General features: G+C 39.2%; 1 protein-coding gene across 1 annotated transcript in view; it reads left to right on the plus strand.

Moving 5' to 3' along the window:
- Window positions 1-2,395: 2,395 nt before the first annotated feature.
- Window positions 2,396-19,204, plus strand: part of vax2.S (ventral anterior homeobox 2 S homeolog) — a 39,175-nt gene continuing 22,366 nt past the window's right edge. Inside the window, exons 1-2 of the mRNA NM_001172204.1 lie at window positions 2,396-2,630; window positions 17,906-18,093. Coding sequence (NP_001165675.1) covers window positions 2,396-2,630; window positions 17,906-18,093 — 423 coding nt within the window. The remainder of the gene's footprint in view (window positions 2,631-17,905; window positions 18,094-19,204) is intronic.

The raw sequence follows: 19,204 nt of genomic DNA on the forward strand, positions 1-19,204 counted from the left end.
GACCCCAAAAGAAAAGTTTCACATTTTGGAAAAAAATATATTTTTGCTGTCGGTAAGTTATTGATTTTTCTATTTCTGAAAATACGAGTTTGAGAATTTGAATTCGCTGCGGTTTTTTTTTTAGTAAACATTAACAATTTTTTCATTTTTTTTAAAGTAAGGATATTATTTGGCTCTTACCAAGACTTAAGGGAATAATTACTCTTTTCTTATCTTAATTCTTCTTCTTAATTTCTTTGGTTCCTTTTGACATGTTAATTTCCTTTAATTAACAAAATTTTGCCAGTTTCCTTTTTTTTTCGGGAGACCCCAGTGGAAGTCAGACAAGCATATCCAATTAACACAGGCTTGTTCACTTAAACCTTTTGTGTATTTCAAACCTCTGCGGCTAAAGATACTTTTAAAGTAGGAAATAGTCACGAGATGTGACAAGACATAAGGATTAGTATTTTTTGTGGGGGGGATTCCGGACTTCCAGCCCACAAATAATTTGCTGTTATTGGCTGAAAGAGTTCTCAGATTCCAGAGTCATTCACTTCCCAGTTGTGCTTTACTATAGGTTGGACTCGTCCTGGTGACAATAACGAAGAGGAAGAAAATAATAAACACGTATTACTATTAAATAAGGTAAGGAACTCACACAGCAAAGCAAGAATTTGTATAAACTACTCATCTGCTAATATTTTACTTTAGGTGCCTATTACAGCCTTATGGAGACATTGTTTTTCTTACATAGGTGCTATTAGTTGCATTTAGTGTTCCTATGTTGAAGAAGGAAAAAAAAAGCAAGGCATGGTTGAGAAAATAGGAATCTTTATAATACTCTCGAACAACATAATTAGCCATGAAAATTGCAGTTTCGAGTTTATAGCGTTCCGCTGTTTTTGAAATGTTTAATTACAGGTGCAAAATAATAGTAGTATTTATCTTTACACAGCGCTGGAAGAGAATGATACGTCAGTATTAGTCACTGCAGGTTACCAGCCTGAAATAACGTTTTTGAAGGTCCTTAAAATAAACTCGATAAGGCCAAGAGGTGGATAGAAAGGCAGATCCATTCGGAGATCAGTAAAACCTGCCCGATCCCAAAAGGATTCGATTTGTCTGAATAACTGACAATTTATCTTAAATTAATTCTGAAGCTTTAAAATATACACTCAAGAATATACAATGCTTTGACACTAATAATAAGGATGTCTATAATTATATTATTTTATATTATAATATTATATTGTGATAGATCGTATTTGGCTTTAGATGTTTGCCAACATATAACCATACACCAGCCTTTCCGCTCATTCTATACATGCCCTTGTTTATAATTTTAAAAAAAATATCTCAAAATGGCAATTTTTCCATGTTCTTTTCCTACCCACCTCTCCCCCTTTCTGCCTGTGTATTCAAATACCTGCCACAAAATAGATTCTTTGTTTACCAATCAATGGCAGGCATCTGACACGCAGGAAATTACGTTGGGCTAAGCACCCAATTTAAAAATGCCTCCTACCTACCTCTTGTCTGAACAGAAGCATTTGTGTAGCTGTGATCCCAAGGTATTCCCTTTAGTTTATCAGAAATAGCAAATTAGGAGGAAGGAAATGGGAGTTGAACATATAGACGAGCTGTACTAATCTTGTGTTTCCCCACCCCTTTTTCTCCCATGCCCCCCCCCATTTTCCATCCCTCTATCCCCTCCTTCCTCCCCAAAATATATATATATATTTTTTTTTAAGTAGTATTGATCTTTTACCCAGACAATCATATTTGAAAGTCCAACCTGTCAAGGAAAAAATGCAAAGGAGGATTTTTTGCCGGAGCAAGATGAGCTGTTTGGTCCCAGAGCACTCGCAACCGACTTCGGAACACTAACTCATTCTTAAATGTATTTTGAAAGACTTCAGAAGTTTTTGGACAACAGTGATATGAGAACTGTCAGAGTCTGACCTCGTAAAAAAATCCTGGGAACATACATACCTTCATACCTTTTTCCCCCTTCTTACATGACTGGACACAAAGGAGAAGGTCTGCCTGTGCCTCCTTAAAAACTGGTATTAGAAATCAGAAATACTTTTTAAAGCCCATTACATGCCTTAATTTGGCACATTGATTCTAAGATCCATGCCTTTTTAATTTGGATTTCTGGGCACTGAGCTGTGTGTCAATCTACAAAGAAGACGTAAGTTGCCGAAGTGAACATGTGCCCGTCTACACCTGCAACCATGGCAAGACCTTTTGTGGAATATGTGTGTGGAACCTCTGATGCCCGACATGCATTTGGCTGCTGACTTCTGCCTGTGGTTGATTGTTGTTGTTTTTTTTCTGGAAGTGTTGTTGGCAGGAGGGGGCAGCTTAAGGGTTGGTAGGGGTTCTCTTGATGTTTGATCAAGCCACTAGTATGGGCGATGGAGTGTCCGAGGAGAGAAGCCCTCTGTGTGGCAAATCAGCCACATCTTGTTCAGAACGAGTCAGAGACAGGGGAACAAGGGCTGATCTGGAGTGCTCCTTGCGAGGCCACAGTCTTAAGGACATTCCTGTGACCTCCACCTCCAGTCCCGGCTCATCCAAGGAAGAGGTTCTGGACAGCCAGTCCCCAGGAGAAGCTGATTACTGTCGACGGATCCTGGTCAGAGGTAAGGATTTAACACTTGAGGAGGGGGGGTATAGGGAATGGGATGGCACGGGAAGAACATAGATGTATTCATCTATGTTCTTCCCGTGCCATCCCGAGGCATCTGAGAAATGGGTGAGCAAAATAATCCAACCTTGTACTTCTAAATGTGAAAGGGATGCCTCTGTGTGTGTGTGTATGTGTGTACTTGTAAGGAGCACAAATCAGTGTTAACAAGCCCTTATTGGAGCATTGCCGTTTCATAGCTGGAGGTGCTTGTTTTCCTTTCACAGTGATCATGTGAAAGTTACATGATTTAAACAATGACCAGAAGATCTAGACGATATCAGTCTTCCGTTGCGCATGCCATGCTAGAAACCCAGCATTCAGGTCCAGAAGAAACTGTCGATTCGGAGCTATATTTCCTTCCCAGCACTGCACAATGCATGTTATTGTTCTGGGTGTCCAGCTGGCACGAAATCCTCCTACGTCAGGCACGATATGGATAATATAGCTGGAAACGTGCATTGACAAAGCATGAAATATGTATAAAGTTGCATTAACGAGGTCAGCTTTCAGTTTAGCAGGAGAACAATGAATGCAAGTGCAGGTCTCTGTAAACACAGCCGGAAAGCTATGGAACTCAGTCTATAATATCTGTTAGTTCCAGTAAGAAACCAGCATGGACCAGTACAGTCTGTGCATGATCTAGAGCAGGGATCCCCAACCTTTGGAACCCGTGAGTAACATTCAGAAGTAAAAGGAGTTGAGGAGCAACACTAACATGAATAATGTTCCTGGGTGGTGCCAAATAAGGGCTGTGATTGGCCATTTGGTAGCCCCTATGAGGATTGTAAACCTACATTGAGGTTCTGTTTGGCAGTATACCTGGTGTTTATACAACCAAAACTTGTCTCTAAGTCTGAAATTAAAAAAGAAGCACCTACTTTGAGGCCACTGGGAGCAACATCCAAGGGGTTGGAGAGCAACATGTTACTCACGAGCTACTGGTTGGGGATCACTGGTCTAGAGCAAATATAGAAGATTCCTATAGAATATATTAAGAGCATATCTTTCTTCAGCCCCCTACAGACAGTGCACTTTAAATATATTTTTATATGTTGTTGCTTTAAAAAAAAAAATTCCGGCATCCCCTATGAAAATCGTGCCATTTTTTCATATGCAAAGATACATAACTTTATTGTTCGCTCACTCACAATACGAGTAGGATGCGGCCTTGTCTTCTCTATATACATTACCGTAAATAGTATCATCAGCCATACTGGCTTTTCTGTAGTGATTCAACATTGTGTTGGACGGCAATAGCATTTATTCAAATTAGAACTGGGCTGCAACCATTGTGTGGTTTTTTTCCAAAGATAATTTAATAAGAAGTATGAGAATTAATGGCGGAGAATTCAATATGCCTTCAAAATGCTGGAAACAGTTACTCTAAAATTCTGGCAATTTGACTGCAAAAAAAATGCGGCCATTGGCTGCTTCTTCCTTAGGACTCCACAATCACATAAGTAACGCCTTTAGTAGTCAGTCATTGAGCAGTAAAAAATAATAAAAATGGGACGGTTCTTACCATTCCGCTAAGAGTGCAGCATTTTGAAATAAACAAACGCATAGCTTGAATGATTCATTAATTCAGGAATTCATCTACAATTTTACAATTTTCAGGGAACCGGATAAAAATGGTGTAAAATCTCGTAGATTGAAATATATCATTCATAATATTTAGATGGAACCGCAAAAATGGATTTAAAATGAGGGAAAACTTGAAATCGGGAGGGAGGTAAAATTGAGGTTTCATTGTATTTAGTAAGTAGGGCAACTTCTAAAACCAAATGTACTTTATTCATAGAAAAGAAAATGTCGTTTTTGTTGCTTTCTGGTGTGACTGGCCTTTGCCTTTAAACATTTTAAACTGTTAATTCGTAATAATCGAAACTGTGAGATAATATGCTGGTTTGGACAAAAAGCAAATGACAATTTTACACTTTTTCTTATGGGGTGTGTGTGTGTTTCCCAGCATTCTCTAGATCCGTATAATCAGCATTAATAGGCTGCATTTGTCTCAGAGGCTTCCCTCTTTATTTCTGAGTCGTCTGTATTATGTTAAATAATGGAGGTTCCCAAAACGTTGTACCCTGTTGTGTGTCTCTTTAGGCTCCAATGCTGACACTTCTCTAGTCTCATTGCACTGAAATGCCCTTAGTCCATTGACTTCACACCATTTTCACATGCGTTACTGTGTTCCTAAGGCTGCGGCTTCCCAGTCAATATGGCAGAAAGGGTCAGTCTTGTTTGTAGGTCCATTCAAGAAAACCTAAAGTAAATGGGAATGAGTGTAGCCAAGTAAACAGCAACGGCTCTATACAATCTCTGGCATCTCCTTACCTTTCATTTTTATGTGTTAAACACTGTAGAACTTCAAAAATTTTATTTTAACTATACACTTAAATAGATTTGCTGAGAATAGGGCACAATTGTGCTTTGGTATATTTGTTTATTAGGAATATATTTAATATATTTGAATATCTGCCTTGGGTGCTCTCTGACCCTATGCAGATATTCAAATACAGGTATGGGATCTGTTATCTGGAAATCCGTTATCCAGAAAGCTCTGAACTACAAGAAGCCCATCTCCCATAAACTCAATTTAATCAAAATAATCCAAATTTTTAAAAATGATTTCCTTTTTCTGTGTAATAATAAAACAGTAACTTGTACTTGATCCCAACTAAGATATACTTAATCCTTATTGGAAGCAAAACCAGCCTATTGGGTTTATTTAATGTTTATATGATTTTCTAGTAGACTTAAGGTATGAAGATCCAAATTACGGAAAGAACCATTATCCAGAAAACTCCAGGTCCCAAGCTATCTGGATAACAGATGCCATACCTGTATATCAAATATGTTCGTAATAAAAAAAAGCCTCTTAAGGTTGTATGAAAGCAGAAATAACTTGGAGGCATATGACTGTACCAAATTAAAATGACATGGGGTTATATTAAAAAATGTCTATTAAAAAAAAAATTCCAGTGAAACAAAAAGTACACATTTTTTGCATCAAAAATTACTTTAAACAAATGTTTGTTTTTTTTTTTAAAAAAAAACATCTCTACAATAGAAACTAATATCCAAACATTACAATATCAATAAAAAAAAAAAAAAAAAAAAAAATATATATATATATGATTGTAGCTATGGCTATGTATGCATGCCTCTTTGTGTTATATTTAATTTATTCATTCATTTTCTATGGATGGATTTTTGTATATATATATCACTTAGAATTTCTTTAACAGTTACGGTCTCTGCCGTGTATTCGACCACATCATGAAAGGAATGGGGTTAGATCTGCATTAAATTTGATATTAAATCAATACATTGTCATTTATTTAATAACATGATGCTTCATGTCAGGGTTTCTGTAATACTACCCATCGGGTTTATTGCAACTTCCATAAAAAATGTCCCCATTGTTAGAACAATCGTATTTAGGGTATTGTTTGATTTTGTCCATGTGGATTGTAGACCAACCGCAACCATAACTTTGCGCCGGCACTGGCTGATCATTTCAATTATTTTAAAAATTTATGGTATATTACGAACGGCCATCGTTTTGCGCGGCGGCGGCATCCTTTTCGAGGACCAAAACAGTGGCTCTGTATAAAGTAGATGCCTTCAGTTATATTATTCCACCATACAATGAAAAAGCACAGGGATATAAGTCACAAATGGAATATTGGGTTTTTACTACATTGATGCAAATATGTTGATTTTACTACAAATAAACTGCAGGTGTGATACCATTTAGATTAGGCTCCTTGTAAATGTAAAAGAAAGGGGGATGCCCAAACGGTAGAGGCAGAATTTGCTGTTTAATAAGCTTCAACCAAAGGTTTCAGCCAACTCAACTGTGCTTCAAAATCTGCCCCCATTGGCTCATAATGAGGTGATAGATAAGGAAACGGTGGTCGTAATTGTCACCCCGATCTTTACCAGAGCACCCAGATATCTGTAGAAACAAGTCACATCAACTGGACTTGCTGTGTTTTTCTTGAAGACGTTTCACTATTCATTCTGAATTGAGAAAGCCAGTTGGATGACAGGTGAAACGTTTTTAAGAAAAACACAGCAAGTCCAGTTGATTTGACTTGTTTCTACAGATGTACCATGACCTGGAGGAATGAGAATCTTCACAAACACAGAGCACCCAAAGTTTTCACTCTCAAGTTGGAGCTCTATAAACTACACTGGGTCCTTCCTAGGGCGCTATCAGCCCTTCAGTTTAGGAATTGCTACACCAGAGCATGAGCCGTTTAATGTAGTGGATGAGTTATATTGAGCCAAACGGCTAAGCAAAGAGCCTGAGCAGTTACTATGCCAAGAAGATTCCGCCAATAATTTACACCCCATAACATCACATCAGTTTTCCCAGGACCTACATCACATCTAGAGTTTTTGCCGGTATGTATCTTGTAAAAGGAATAAAAACGAAAGCCTGGGATATTATGTTTAGATTCACAGAAAGGGAAGCCCTTTAACTTCTTAAATTGAATTTCCTTTTCACTATTCCGTTTACACACGGTGCTAAATTCCCAGGATTTTTCGGATGTATATTAATGTGAATGTCCATAAGGGGTCCTCCTACTCTGCTCAATGCCGGGAAAAGCCTACGTGATTGTGACAGCGAGATGTGTGCTGTTTGGTGATGTTTTTATTTTCCGTATGGGAAGGATTTGAGCATTTATCCTCTAAATAGGGTTTATCTGCCATTTTGGGCAACATTCTTAGTGGATAAACCCTGTGCCAAATTAACTACATCACCTACAAAACACAACTATATCTGCTCTAGGGTTTGTTTTGTGCTGCTATCTTACATGTTATTCCTAGACCTTACCTACACCAAACATTTTATCCGTTGATAAAAATGAAAGATTGATTTTTATAACAAGTTTTAGAATTTTACACATCCCAAAAAAAGGGTCAGCTTTGATGTAAAATGAAATAGATGTGGGGTTAGTTCTATTGCCGAGCTTACCATTTTGGGTGTAAGAACCAGTGTTATTACCCTGGCAGCAATAATCATTTCAAATTTTAATACCAAAATAAGATTATATTCCAGAGTTACGCCACAAAGTAAGTCAAAAGTCTTCCCATGAGTGGCAAGAAACTGGCACGTCCAGCAATTTGCATCAGAAGTTACCTACAATTTTACTAGCAATGAAGTTTTCCATGCAAGTTTGCAAAGTACTGGGTAAAAAAACAAAACAAAAGCATAAAATCATATTCTGCGCCACTTTTTATATGGTACGGGTATGAAATCCGTTATCCGGAAAACCATTACCCAGAAAGCTTAGAATTATGAGAATGCCGTCTCCATCCATTTTATTCAAATAAATTCAAATTTTTAAAACGATTTCCTTTTTCTGTGTAATAATAAAACAGTCGCTTGTACGTGATCCCAACTAAGATATAATTAATCCTTATTGGAAAGAAACCAGCCTATTGGCTTTATTTCATGTTTATATGATTTTTTATTAAACTATGGAGATCCAAATTACAGAAGGATCCCTTATCCTGAAACACCAGGTCCTGAGCATTCAGGATAACAGGTCTCATGTCGCATGGGATGCAGCTCTTAAGGGATCTTTCCATAATTTTGATTTCCATACATAAAAGGGCTTATTTATTAAAGTCTGAATGAAAAAACTAGAAAGCATGAATTTTTGGTAGAAAAAAATACTTGTATTTTTCAAGATTTATTATACCCCGAGGCTACTTAAAGCCCGAATCCGAAAATACTCCATCTCCAACATGTCGAGGTCCTTTAGAAGTCAAAGGCAAAGGTCCCATTTCAAATTTGAAGATATCATGATATGCATTGAGTTACGTGCAAAAATCTGAAAATGTGTGGGTTTCTAGTAATACAGGTATAGGATCCCTTATCCGGAAACCCGAAATCCAGAAAGCTCCGAATTATGGAATGGCTGTCTCCCATAGACTCCATTTTATCCAAATAATACAATTTTTTTCTGTGTAATAATAAAACAGTCACTTGTACTTGATCCCAACTAAGATATAATTAATCCTTATTGGAAGCAAAACCAGCCTATTGGATTTATTTAATGTTTAAATGAATTTCTAGTAGACTTAAGGCATGAAGACCCAAATTACAGAAAGATCCGTTATCCAGAAAACCCCAGGTCCTGAGCATTCTGTATAACAGGTCCCATACCTGTATCATGAAAATTTTGAAGGTAAAATCGTGGATGGGAGTTTAGTTGGCATTCTTTATTGACATAATGAGAAAAGTTCGTATTTTAGTAAATAATCTCCTTAGTCTACTAAAAAAATCATTTATACATCAAATACACATTCGCTGCCTCCATTAAGTATTAATTGTAACTTCGTTTGGATCAAGTATTGGCAATAGGGAAAATGGGAATAAGGAAATCGTTTTTTAAAACTTTGAATTGTTTTGGTTAAAAACTTTTTGGATGATTTGATTAACGTGGAGTCTATGGGAGATGGCCTTCCCATAGTTTGGAACTTTCTGGTTAACGGCTGTCCAGATAACGGCTCTGATGACTGTAGTATATTTGCAAAGTAAATGACTAATCATACGTCGGCGTTGGGATACAGTATGAACATTATAGATGTTCTATGACCACGAGGCATGGACGAGGTTCTTTTATTTCCTTCAATGGTTCAGTCCAGCACTCAGGGAACAACGAGGCTTCCTAATTTGCCTGTGTGCAGTGTGTACTACAAAGCTCTGCTGCATAAACCTGATTTTATTTCTTCAGCTTTACCTGAAATAATCATGTGCCAATTTGTACGGGAAATATATATATATATATTTAATCTATTTTATTTCTACATTTATAAAATAATTTAGCAGTAAGATACTAATATTTTGGTATTTTAAGTGTGTTCTGTGCAGAAGGTGCAACGTGTAGCTGAATGTAAAATCTTATTATGAAATTCTAAATCCCCAATGTTTTTCCAATATACAGAAAAATGCATCATTTGATTAACTGGGAAAGAGAAGCCGGCCTTTAGATATGCGAATGAAATGATATCCATGTCTTTTCACCTTGATGACTTATAGAAAAACATTTCCTTTCAGACGATTCTATTATATTCCCAACAAGCTTCCCAAGATATTCCCTACTCTGCATTTCCATTGTGCAACTTAACTCCATTCATTTCTCCCTCAACTGTCTGGGTAAAATGTTAACTTATTTCAATATTCTTCATTCTGTACATAATAGAGGTATTTCTCTGCACTACAGAAACCATGTTACAGGTATGGCACCCGTTATCCAGAATGCTCAGGACCTGAGGTTTTCTGGATAATGGATCTTTCTGGAATTTGGATCTTCATACCTTAAGTCTACTAGAAAATTATATAAACATGAAATAAAGCCAATAGGCTGGTTTTATTTCCAATAAGGATTAATTATATCTTAGTTGGGATCAAGTACAAGTTACTGTTTTATTATTACACAGAAAAGGGAAATCATTTTTGTAAAATTTTTGGATAAAATGGAGTCTATAGGAGATGGCCGTTCCATAATTCGGAGCTTTCTGGATAACGGTTTCCCAGATAACCAGCCCCATACCTGTAGCAGAGGCCAGTTGATAAGCAGACCAAGGGGGAACTGACTTCTGCTGCATTGTTTCAAGAGTAAAGGTGGCCATACCCTTTAAGATCAGCTCATTTGTCAAGGTTGTCGAACGAGCGGATCTTTCTTCCGAAATGCCCACCAAAGGCAGGGCAATATTGGATAGAGTCCTGCAGCGGGTCGGGTACCTGTGGGTTACCCGCAAAATAAGCAGGCACCCTGCGGAATAAGGGGAGGATTTTCAGGTGCGGGTATAGATGCGGGTCACGGGTCGGTTGCGGTTCTTATGTTATGTACTATTGTCTATATTTTACTCCTTTTAAAGTTTTACAAAATGTGTTTTTGTCCCGCCCACTTTTGATGATGTCACTTCCATTTACAGAAACATCACTTCCTGTTTGATGATGGTTGGCGGGTTGCAGGTCGGGTTGCGGATAAGGCAGTTGTGGGTCTGGGTTGGGTAATGGATCAAAGTGGGTAGATATTCGGGTTGCGGTTCTGGTCGTGGGCTGCGGGTTGCAGGTTCGGGTCTAGTCTTAGAAATTGGCTCCGAGCCGGACTCTAATATCGGGTCCTAGGGCCAAACTGTCGAATGATAGTAATGGGAATGGGCACCAACAGGACGAGTGCCGCATCAACTATCTGATACTGTCCTCGATCACAAAGAAAATCAAATCTGTCTGATCAATAGCTGGGTGATTTTTTGGCAAATATCGGTCAGGGAGGACTAAAATCACCAGCTTAAATCTGCCCGTGCATGGCCACCTTAAGAAACAGAGTTGCAGTTGTCTTTAAAAATTTACTTGCAATCCACTGAAAATGTTAAATTAATGAGCGTTGACAAGGTCTTCCATTTTGCAAAGAATAAAAAACTGTTTTTGGATGGAAATCCCCTTTAAAGTGCTCGTTAAAATTGTTACAAGTATTTACAAGTGTGTATTTCCAGCTCCTTCAGTTGTTGATTTTAACAAACAAAATAATTACGCTGTGCAGCACCGTGTGAAATTATTTGGGATCAGTCATGTTTCAGTGAGGAAAGAACCCCAAAGAGGCATTTTTGCGTTTGCATCTGGGAGAAAATTTTTTAAAATGCTGCCATGTTTTAAGAGGCAAAACTTTAATTTTGTAAAAGAAATTTGAAAAAATTGGATCGAAAAAAAAGAGTTTATTCATGGGTTTATTTAGGGGCCCATTCACCAAGCTCGAGTGAAGGATTCGAAGTAAAAAAACTTCGAATTTCAAAGTGTTTTTTTGGCTACTTCGACCTTCGACTACGACTTTGAATCGAAAGATTCGAACTAAAAGTCGTTCGACTATTCGACCATTCGATAGTCGAAGTACTGTCTATTTAAGAAAAAATTCGACCCCCTAGTTCGCCACCTAAAAGCTACCGAACCCAATGTTAGCCTATGGGGAAGGTCTCCATAGGCTTGGCTAAATTTTTTGGTCGAAGGATAATCCTTCGATCGTTGGATTAAAATCCTTTGAATCGTTCGATTCGAAGGATTTAATCGTTCGATCGAACGATTATTCCTTCGTTCGAACTTTTTGCGCAAAATACTTCGACTTCGTTATTTGAAGTCGAAGGATTTTCATTCCCATTCGAATATCGAGGGTTAATTAACCCTCGATATTCGACCCTTGATGAATTTGCCCCTTAATGTTTACGTGATTTAAAGTATGGAGTTTCAAATGAAGGAAAGATTCCTTATCCAGAAACCTCCAGGTCCGGAACATTTTGGATAACAGGTGCCATATCTGCATAACAAAACAGGCCCTGCCCATAGCCCTTAAGCTTAAACTACAACCCTCAGCATGCTTTGTTAATCCTTGGTTGTGTATTACAGCCCTATAACCAACGGTGTGTCTCGTGCTTTATGGCCTTGGATCTCTAAGTTGCCCTTTATATCCTTTTCAATATACTGCAAAGGGCACCTGGTATCACAAACCCTTTTTTTCTCTTTCTTGATCTGCAAGGAAGGTATCAAAGCTCAGGAAATATGAACGAAACAGCATGCATACAGCAAACAGAAATTATCCACAAGGTGGAAAAGACAAGTGTGGATTGTAGTCTATAATCAGCAATGTGACAGCTTCAGAAAGCAAAATCATAGGTTTGTCCCGTACATTTACTGCTGTTGTTCAACATGGCTTCTTCTGGAAAGATTATATCTCTTTTCTCAATGAGTTTCTCAAAGGAGCGTTTGCCCTCGTGTAGCAGAAAGCAACTGGAGGCTTGGCTGGAGGAGAGCTTCTTCTCATGAAGATAACTATGCAATGCTTTGGCATTCCGTATAAGAACAATAAGAACATTTCAGTATATGTCCTTCAAACAGAAGGTGAAAGATATCACAAACATCATCATAGAATATTACATAGTCTAGATCAGGGGTCCCCAACCTTTTTAATCCGTGAGCCACATTCAAATGTATGTTTGAGAGCAACATAAGCATGCAAAAAGTTCCTGGAGGTGCCAAATATAGACTGTAATTGACTGATGGTAGCCCTTATGTGGACTAGCAGACTACAGGAGGATCTGTTTGGCAGTACACCAACTAAAACTTCCTTACAAGCCTGTAATTTAAAAAAGCACCTGCTTTGAGGCCACTGGGAGCAACATCCAAGGGGTTGGAGAGCAACATGTTACTCATGAGCCACTGGTTGGGGATCACTGGTCTAGATCTATGATCCCACTTACCTTGGATATTATGATTGTCCAAGAAGCCACCTAATTGAACCAGTCATCACCCAGCAGGACATTCCCCAACCTTGCTGCCCTCACTGTGATGTATTACAATCAGACCACCTATATGTAATGCCTCAAAAACAAAAATGAAAGCCAACCATATGCCAGTGCCATGGTTTTTGCCCTTTATGGACTTTATAAACCTAGTTTTGCTTTCACTATTGTCAGGAAAGTGCAAATCTTTTCACTTCTAGTTGAAATTGCACCTGCCATGTAAGGGGCATCCCATGGGCACCCACATGAGCTCCATTCGACAGGCATTAGAAAGATCACCTGTAGCCACAAGTTACTGCCTGCTCTGGCATTTAAAGATCTCCCACACGACCAGCTGCTATCAGTGGCACCTACCTCATAATAAATGAGAACACTTCAAAGAAAAACCTACTGTATGTGTATCTCAAACCCAGGGGGATATTTGGGAAAGTCATCTAGTCTTGGGGAAATGACATATGTGTCAATGGTGAAAGAATTGTTTGACTTGGAATAAGGGGCAGGTAAATATACTTTTAGCGCAGGGTTATCCGGGAAATGAGCAGTGAGAATACGTTCATCAGGTACAATATGAGGACGGAGATGTGACTGCCTTGTGCAACTGAAGTCGGAGCTTCACAAACTTTCTTCCCGTAATCCACAAGACTCCCCACCTCTTGCACACTGTACTATCCTAAGGGACAGAGCTCCTCTGTATATGTATGTTTAGCTCTACTTATATATAACACTACTAGTATACACAGCACTCTACATTTTTACTATACATGATTAGTACTGACAAGGGGGGACAGAGAATGCAATGAAAACATTTCCCCAGATTAATTTCCAAGTGTTAAGAACGGCAGATGGAGACACCAGAGGAAGAAGGTCCATGTTTCCTTACAGCCTTTGTGAGTGGGTAGATTACAGACAGCAATAGGTGGTAATAATTACTGTTATTATTGTTGGGCAAATGGCTTGTAAGATTGTAAGCTCTACGGGACAGAGATCTCCTTCCTCCTGTGTCTCTTAGCACTTGGAACTTTATCTTTTTAAAGTGGATCAGACCACGTTGGTGCTCCAAGAGGGAGGATTTGAGTTTAGTTTTAGAGGCACTGAGCGAGGATTTCTGACTGAGGAAAATCAGGGGTGAAATTTCAGAGAGACGGAGCAGCAAGCACAAAAGTTTCAGATTAGAGATGACAATTGAAATGGGGGTATGTGAAACTATGGAGGACCAGGAACTTAGGAAGAGATGTAGTAAAGTTAAGGTGGCCATATATGTAGAGGCTTTCGGCCAGATATCGATAAGGGAAGCCCGTTGGAGGGCCCCACACACACGTGTCAATAAGCTGCCGACTTGTCACCAGCTTTTATCGGCCCATGTATGGCCAACTTAATGCAGCATGGTAGATAAGAAAATTATATTTATAATGAAATTGGACTGCTTTGGTTTTTCTTTTAAATTTTGGTGCATTGAACTCCTCCCAGCTTGGGGCAGTGCAGAATCCTAAACTTAGGGGACAAGGGCTGTGTCAGAGGATGATGAAAGGTTTCATTATTGTTGCAGTAGCCCAATGTCCTACAGCAGTAATGTGACAAAAGTCACACCGGGTCTAGTAACCCATAGCCACCAATCAGTAGGCTGCATTTACTCTTGGTGTGGGTTACCAGACCCAGTGCAAAGTTTTGTTACATTTGCCCGTGGGACTTACAATAAGGAATCTCAATCATTGGCTGTTCTTGACACTGTATGTTTGGTGATTGAGTGATTGCATCTGATTTGTTCTACGCTTTGGTTTTAGTATGCTGCAATATTGATCTGAAACAGGAACAATGATGTTTTCAAAGCAGCAGGCAGTTGCAGGTAATATGGTTGGCGGCAGTTTGTACACCCATACCGATCTTTAGCTTTCCTGGGGCATTTAAGGCTATTTTCCAATAATGAGATCCCATACCACAATCATACCAGACTACAGCAGTGAAGGTCTACAAATACAAACCCAAGTCAATTACAACTTATAAATATAGAATTGATTTATTGCATGAGCTGATCCTATAACACGGCACTTACATACAACCCACCCCAGGTGTGATATTCTTAGGCTAAGATCTGAAGAAAGGAATGGAATGCACACATTACATAACAGGTTTTGCAACTTTAATTTGACCCCCTCTCGTGGTCCAAAGTTGGGTCAGGACTATTTTTTAAATATTTGCCCTAAACTGCTCTAATTTAAAGTTTGTTAAAGAAATATATGTTTGGCTTTGGATCATTATTAATGTAGTGGGTTTTTTCCATGAATGGAGAAACTCCGATATAATTGCAATTACTTTTAATGCATTATAATTTTATTGTTCATTTTCCAGACACTAAACAAGGGCTCCTTGTGTCCGTCTTTCTTTATTTAGGTCCCTAGTCAGAAGCGGTTTAACTTACAGTGCTGGGTATAAATAGACTCAGTTACAACCTGAAATAACCCTCTGTGCTGGGTGGAAGATGAGGACATTGCTTATGTACAATACAGACGAACTCACAAACAGCATAAACAATGATATCCCAGTTATTAGATCAAAACAGCCCTTGCATTACATAAGCTTGAAATATTCATTCGACATTAACTGGATTGTTTATGTTCCTATGCACAGTACAAATGTGCTGTAAATACTCAAATGTATATGATGTATTGGTTTAGTTGTAGAAATTTATAGTAGAAATGTTATGGCAGGAAATAAACCAACAGATCCATCTAGGGCGGAGCCCCCAAGTATTTAGGAGTACTGCTGCTTTATGGAAGGGTATTGGGTGGAATGTATTGTATCCTTTATCTAGAAGAGGCAACTTGATTGGGGGCACTGTGGTGAGAACAATCATGTAGCTAATGATGACAGCTTTCCTTAGACGACTCCAATCTATGGTCTTGTCCAGCAAATTGTATTAGTAAATGTACTGATTATATTAATAAGGTTATACCAAATCAACATAAGAGGAACATATATGAGCGTAGAATCGCATCTATTTCAACATAGCCCTGCACAATGCATTCTTCATAGAGCGAAATGTGCTAATATCGGTGGGCCCCTCAATAATCATGTTTATAATTTACACCTACTTTTTATTATTTCTGAGACATGGGATGAAAAGAGCCCATTACATCTCGTTATCAGCTATTGCAGTGACTTCCTAATTGAAGTCTTGGGTTGGACACAAAAATCTTCCCCAGAGTTTAAATGTCTCCAAAGGTGCCTCAGTTGTCCCCATTATTATTGCCATGCGTTTCCAGAATTACATTTTGCACCAGGTTTTTAACCCATAGCAATCAATCAATCAATTGCCGGCAATTAGTATATGTTACTTGCTGGTTGGCTGCTGTGAAAACTTAGTGGCTGTTATTACATCACGTAGGTGTGTTGCCTCCTGAATATTAGCTGGGTACCTCCATTCTGCTTGGGTCCCATAGATTCATTGAGGGATTATAGAAACATAACTTATCTCTATGTTCTACAAAACCTGGCTAAGGATTCATAGAACATACAAGAGGTAGAGAGTATTGATATGGAGTTACAGATTTAGAAGGCTGAAGGATGGCTTCACAGTGGACCTAGTATTTCATCAATAGGCCAATTGAAAGTCTGCATATGTTACTTGATCTCTTCCCCACAATGGTATTTAACTTGCTTAACCAATGCATACAAAACTATCTGCAATGGGAAGGTGCTCTGTGCCTAAGGCTGTTCCAGTTGTTCACAACATGGAGTGGAGGCAGCAATTCGCAAACATAAACGTTCAGCGTTAGACCCTCCATTCATCATTTGGGTGTTTATATGCAGGAAGGGTTACGCCCTGAAGACATAAACATCATTATTCTTTTATCAAATATCAAAAAAAGTACTAGGTTTTAGAGGGAGAAAATGGCTTGTACTTTCTTCCCCTTCGAGGTTGGAATGTCTCTGCTATACGGAGTTTCATTGGAAGAAGACAGACATACAGGAGATGAAACTGTTATCAGTTCTGATAAGGGGCAACTGACTCTGGCTATACAGTATGTACAGAGTATATCAATTATTTCAATCCTGAACTGACAAAGAATACAGCTGTCCCTAGAGTAGGGATAGCCCTCCTCAGGCACTGTATGTCATGAACAGCACCCTAAATCCAGAACCAGTGCTAGGCTTCCTGGTCTCGGCTCTTGCTTCTGCCTATAACAGCCGCCTTTCACCTACGTCTATAGCACTGAATTCCCCTTAAGTACTATTTGAATTTTGCGCCATCACGCTGGCGTAGTTGCGCCTATGAAACCTGGAAGTGCGCGCTGATCGTGCCATAGAGGAAACCGGCACACAGAGGAGAAGGACGCATACGGCGGGCGTCCCCACTGGAGGCGCGGTGGGCATCCCCGCCGGCCACTAGAGCACCAGGGTGAGCCACTGGACCATCCTTTCTTCATCTCATAGATTGGCAGTTGCCATGTTGTGATCTGCACACACATACAATCCACTGGATTTATTGGGAAAGTAATCCAGTCTATATAATGAACCAGAGCCCTGCATTCTATTAATACACAACCAGCAAGGCATCATGTCAACAGATACCCACAAATGCATTCAAAATGGTTTGCAGAAGCTTTAGACATTAAACACTAATAAAATATAGAGTTAACTTGCCTAAAGCTTTATGATTACTCTGATATAAAGGTGTCGCTGTTACAATAAATATTATTTCAAGATGAATTAATCTTGCACTACTGAAATCTCAGGAATTCCAGTCAGTAAAGCCTATACTACAGTGCACATAAAGTAGGTACAACCACCTTTAGTGAAGGTTTTTTTAGCTGAAATTCTGCACCCACTTTTGTGATCAGTGCTACACCGACCAATCATTCAAGAACATTCATTCATCACTAAGTCATACCTTTCTGGTTTGTTTTTTAGATGCCAAAGGGACAATCAGGGAGATTGTTCTCCCAAAGGGCCTGGATCTTGATCGACCCAAACGTACCAGAACATCCTTCACAGCTGAACAGCTTTACCGCCTGGAGCTGGAATTCCAGAGGTGCCAATATGTTGTTGGCAGAGAGAGGACAGAGCTGGCAAGGCAACTCAATCTGTCAGAAACCCAGGTAAGGAAGCCACACAATGTGGCAAACCTACAGTGCACAATAGACTTATTAGCTAGTCTTATTAAAGTTTTGATCAATTTGACCTGTGTTATTGAATTAATAAGAGGATTAGTTGAGGTAGACATCAATGGACAGATGTTGCAGAAGGTTTTGTTTCCCAATACAAGGTGACTTGAAACATTCAACTTAAAATCCAATCAACTGGCAAACCAAGAAAATAATAGGAGTCATTGAAATTGTAAGTGCAGGAACACAAAGGGATGCAAAAGCCTGATAATTAGTACTAATTCAAAGGAAAACCTCTGTCCGGGATCAGACTGCACCCTCCACCTTACATCATATACAACATCCAGTGCCATTGTAGAGCCCAGCATCAGTAGGTGCAAGGCAACCCTCCCCTTACCACATACCATAGGTCCAACAGTGAATGATGTACATACACTTAGGGGACTGGTAGGGGCAAGAGGGTTATGCCTACTTCAGTTGCCCTGGCCACCCTTTATGACTGTAATATTCGTGATTCCTACCTACAAGTCGCTCATAACCTACCACCTCCATCACCCGGCTGTTCATACAGTAGATCAATCCTTCCTATTATGGAGTTAAACCTGTTTCCTCCAGTCTCATGGAGCGCTGACCAACACATGCTGTATGCCAGTGATCCCCAACCAGTGGCTCAGGAGTAACATGTTGCTCTCCAACCTCTTGGATGTTGCTCCCTGTGGCCTCAAAGCAGGTGCTTATTTTTCAATTTCAGGCTTGGAGGCAAGTTTTGGTTCCATAAAAACCAGACGTACTGCCAAACAAAGCCTCATTTAGACTGTCTGTCATATCACAGACCTTATTTGGCACCCCCCTTGAACTTCTTTCATGTTTATGTTGCTCCTCAACTCTTTTTACAACTGAATGTGGCTCACGGAAAAAAAGTTTAGGGGCCCCTGCTATATGCCATAACCCTTTAAGGGTAAATTGTTGCAGTTTACAACCAGTCCTTATCATGCCACATAATTTTACAGTGCCACTAGCCACATAGTTCTCTCCGCCTATCTCCCGTCACTCAACATCTTGCAAGTTTTCTCTATTTATCCTCTGATATGTCACAGTGAGCCCC

The sequence above is a fragment of the Xenopus laevis genome, chromosome 1S, assembly GCF_017654675.1.
Source record: "Xenopus laevis strain J_2021 chromosome 1S, Xenopus_laevis_v10.1, whole genome shotgun sequence".
Taxonomy (NCBI): domain Eukaryota; kingdom Metazoa; phylum Chordata; class Amphibia; order Anura; family Pipidae; genus Xenopus; species Xenopus laevis.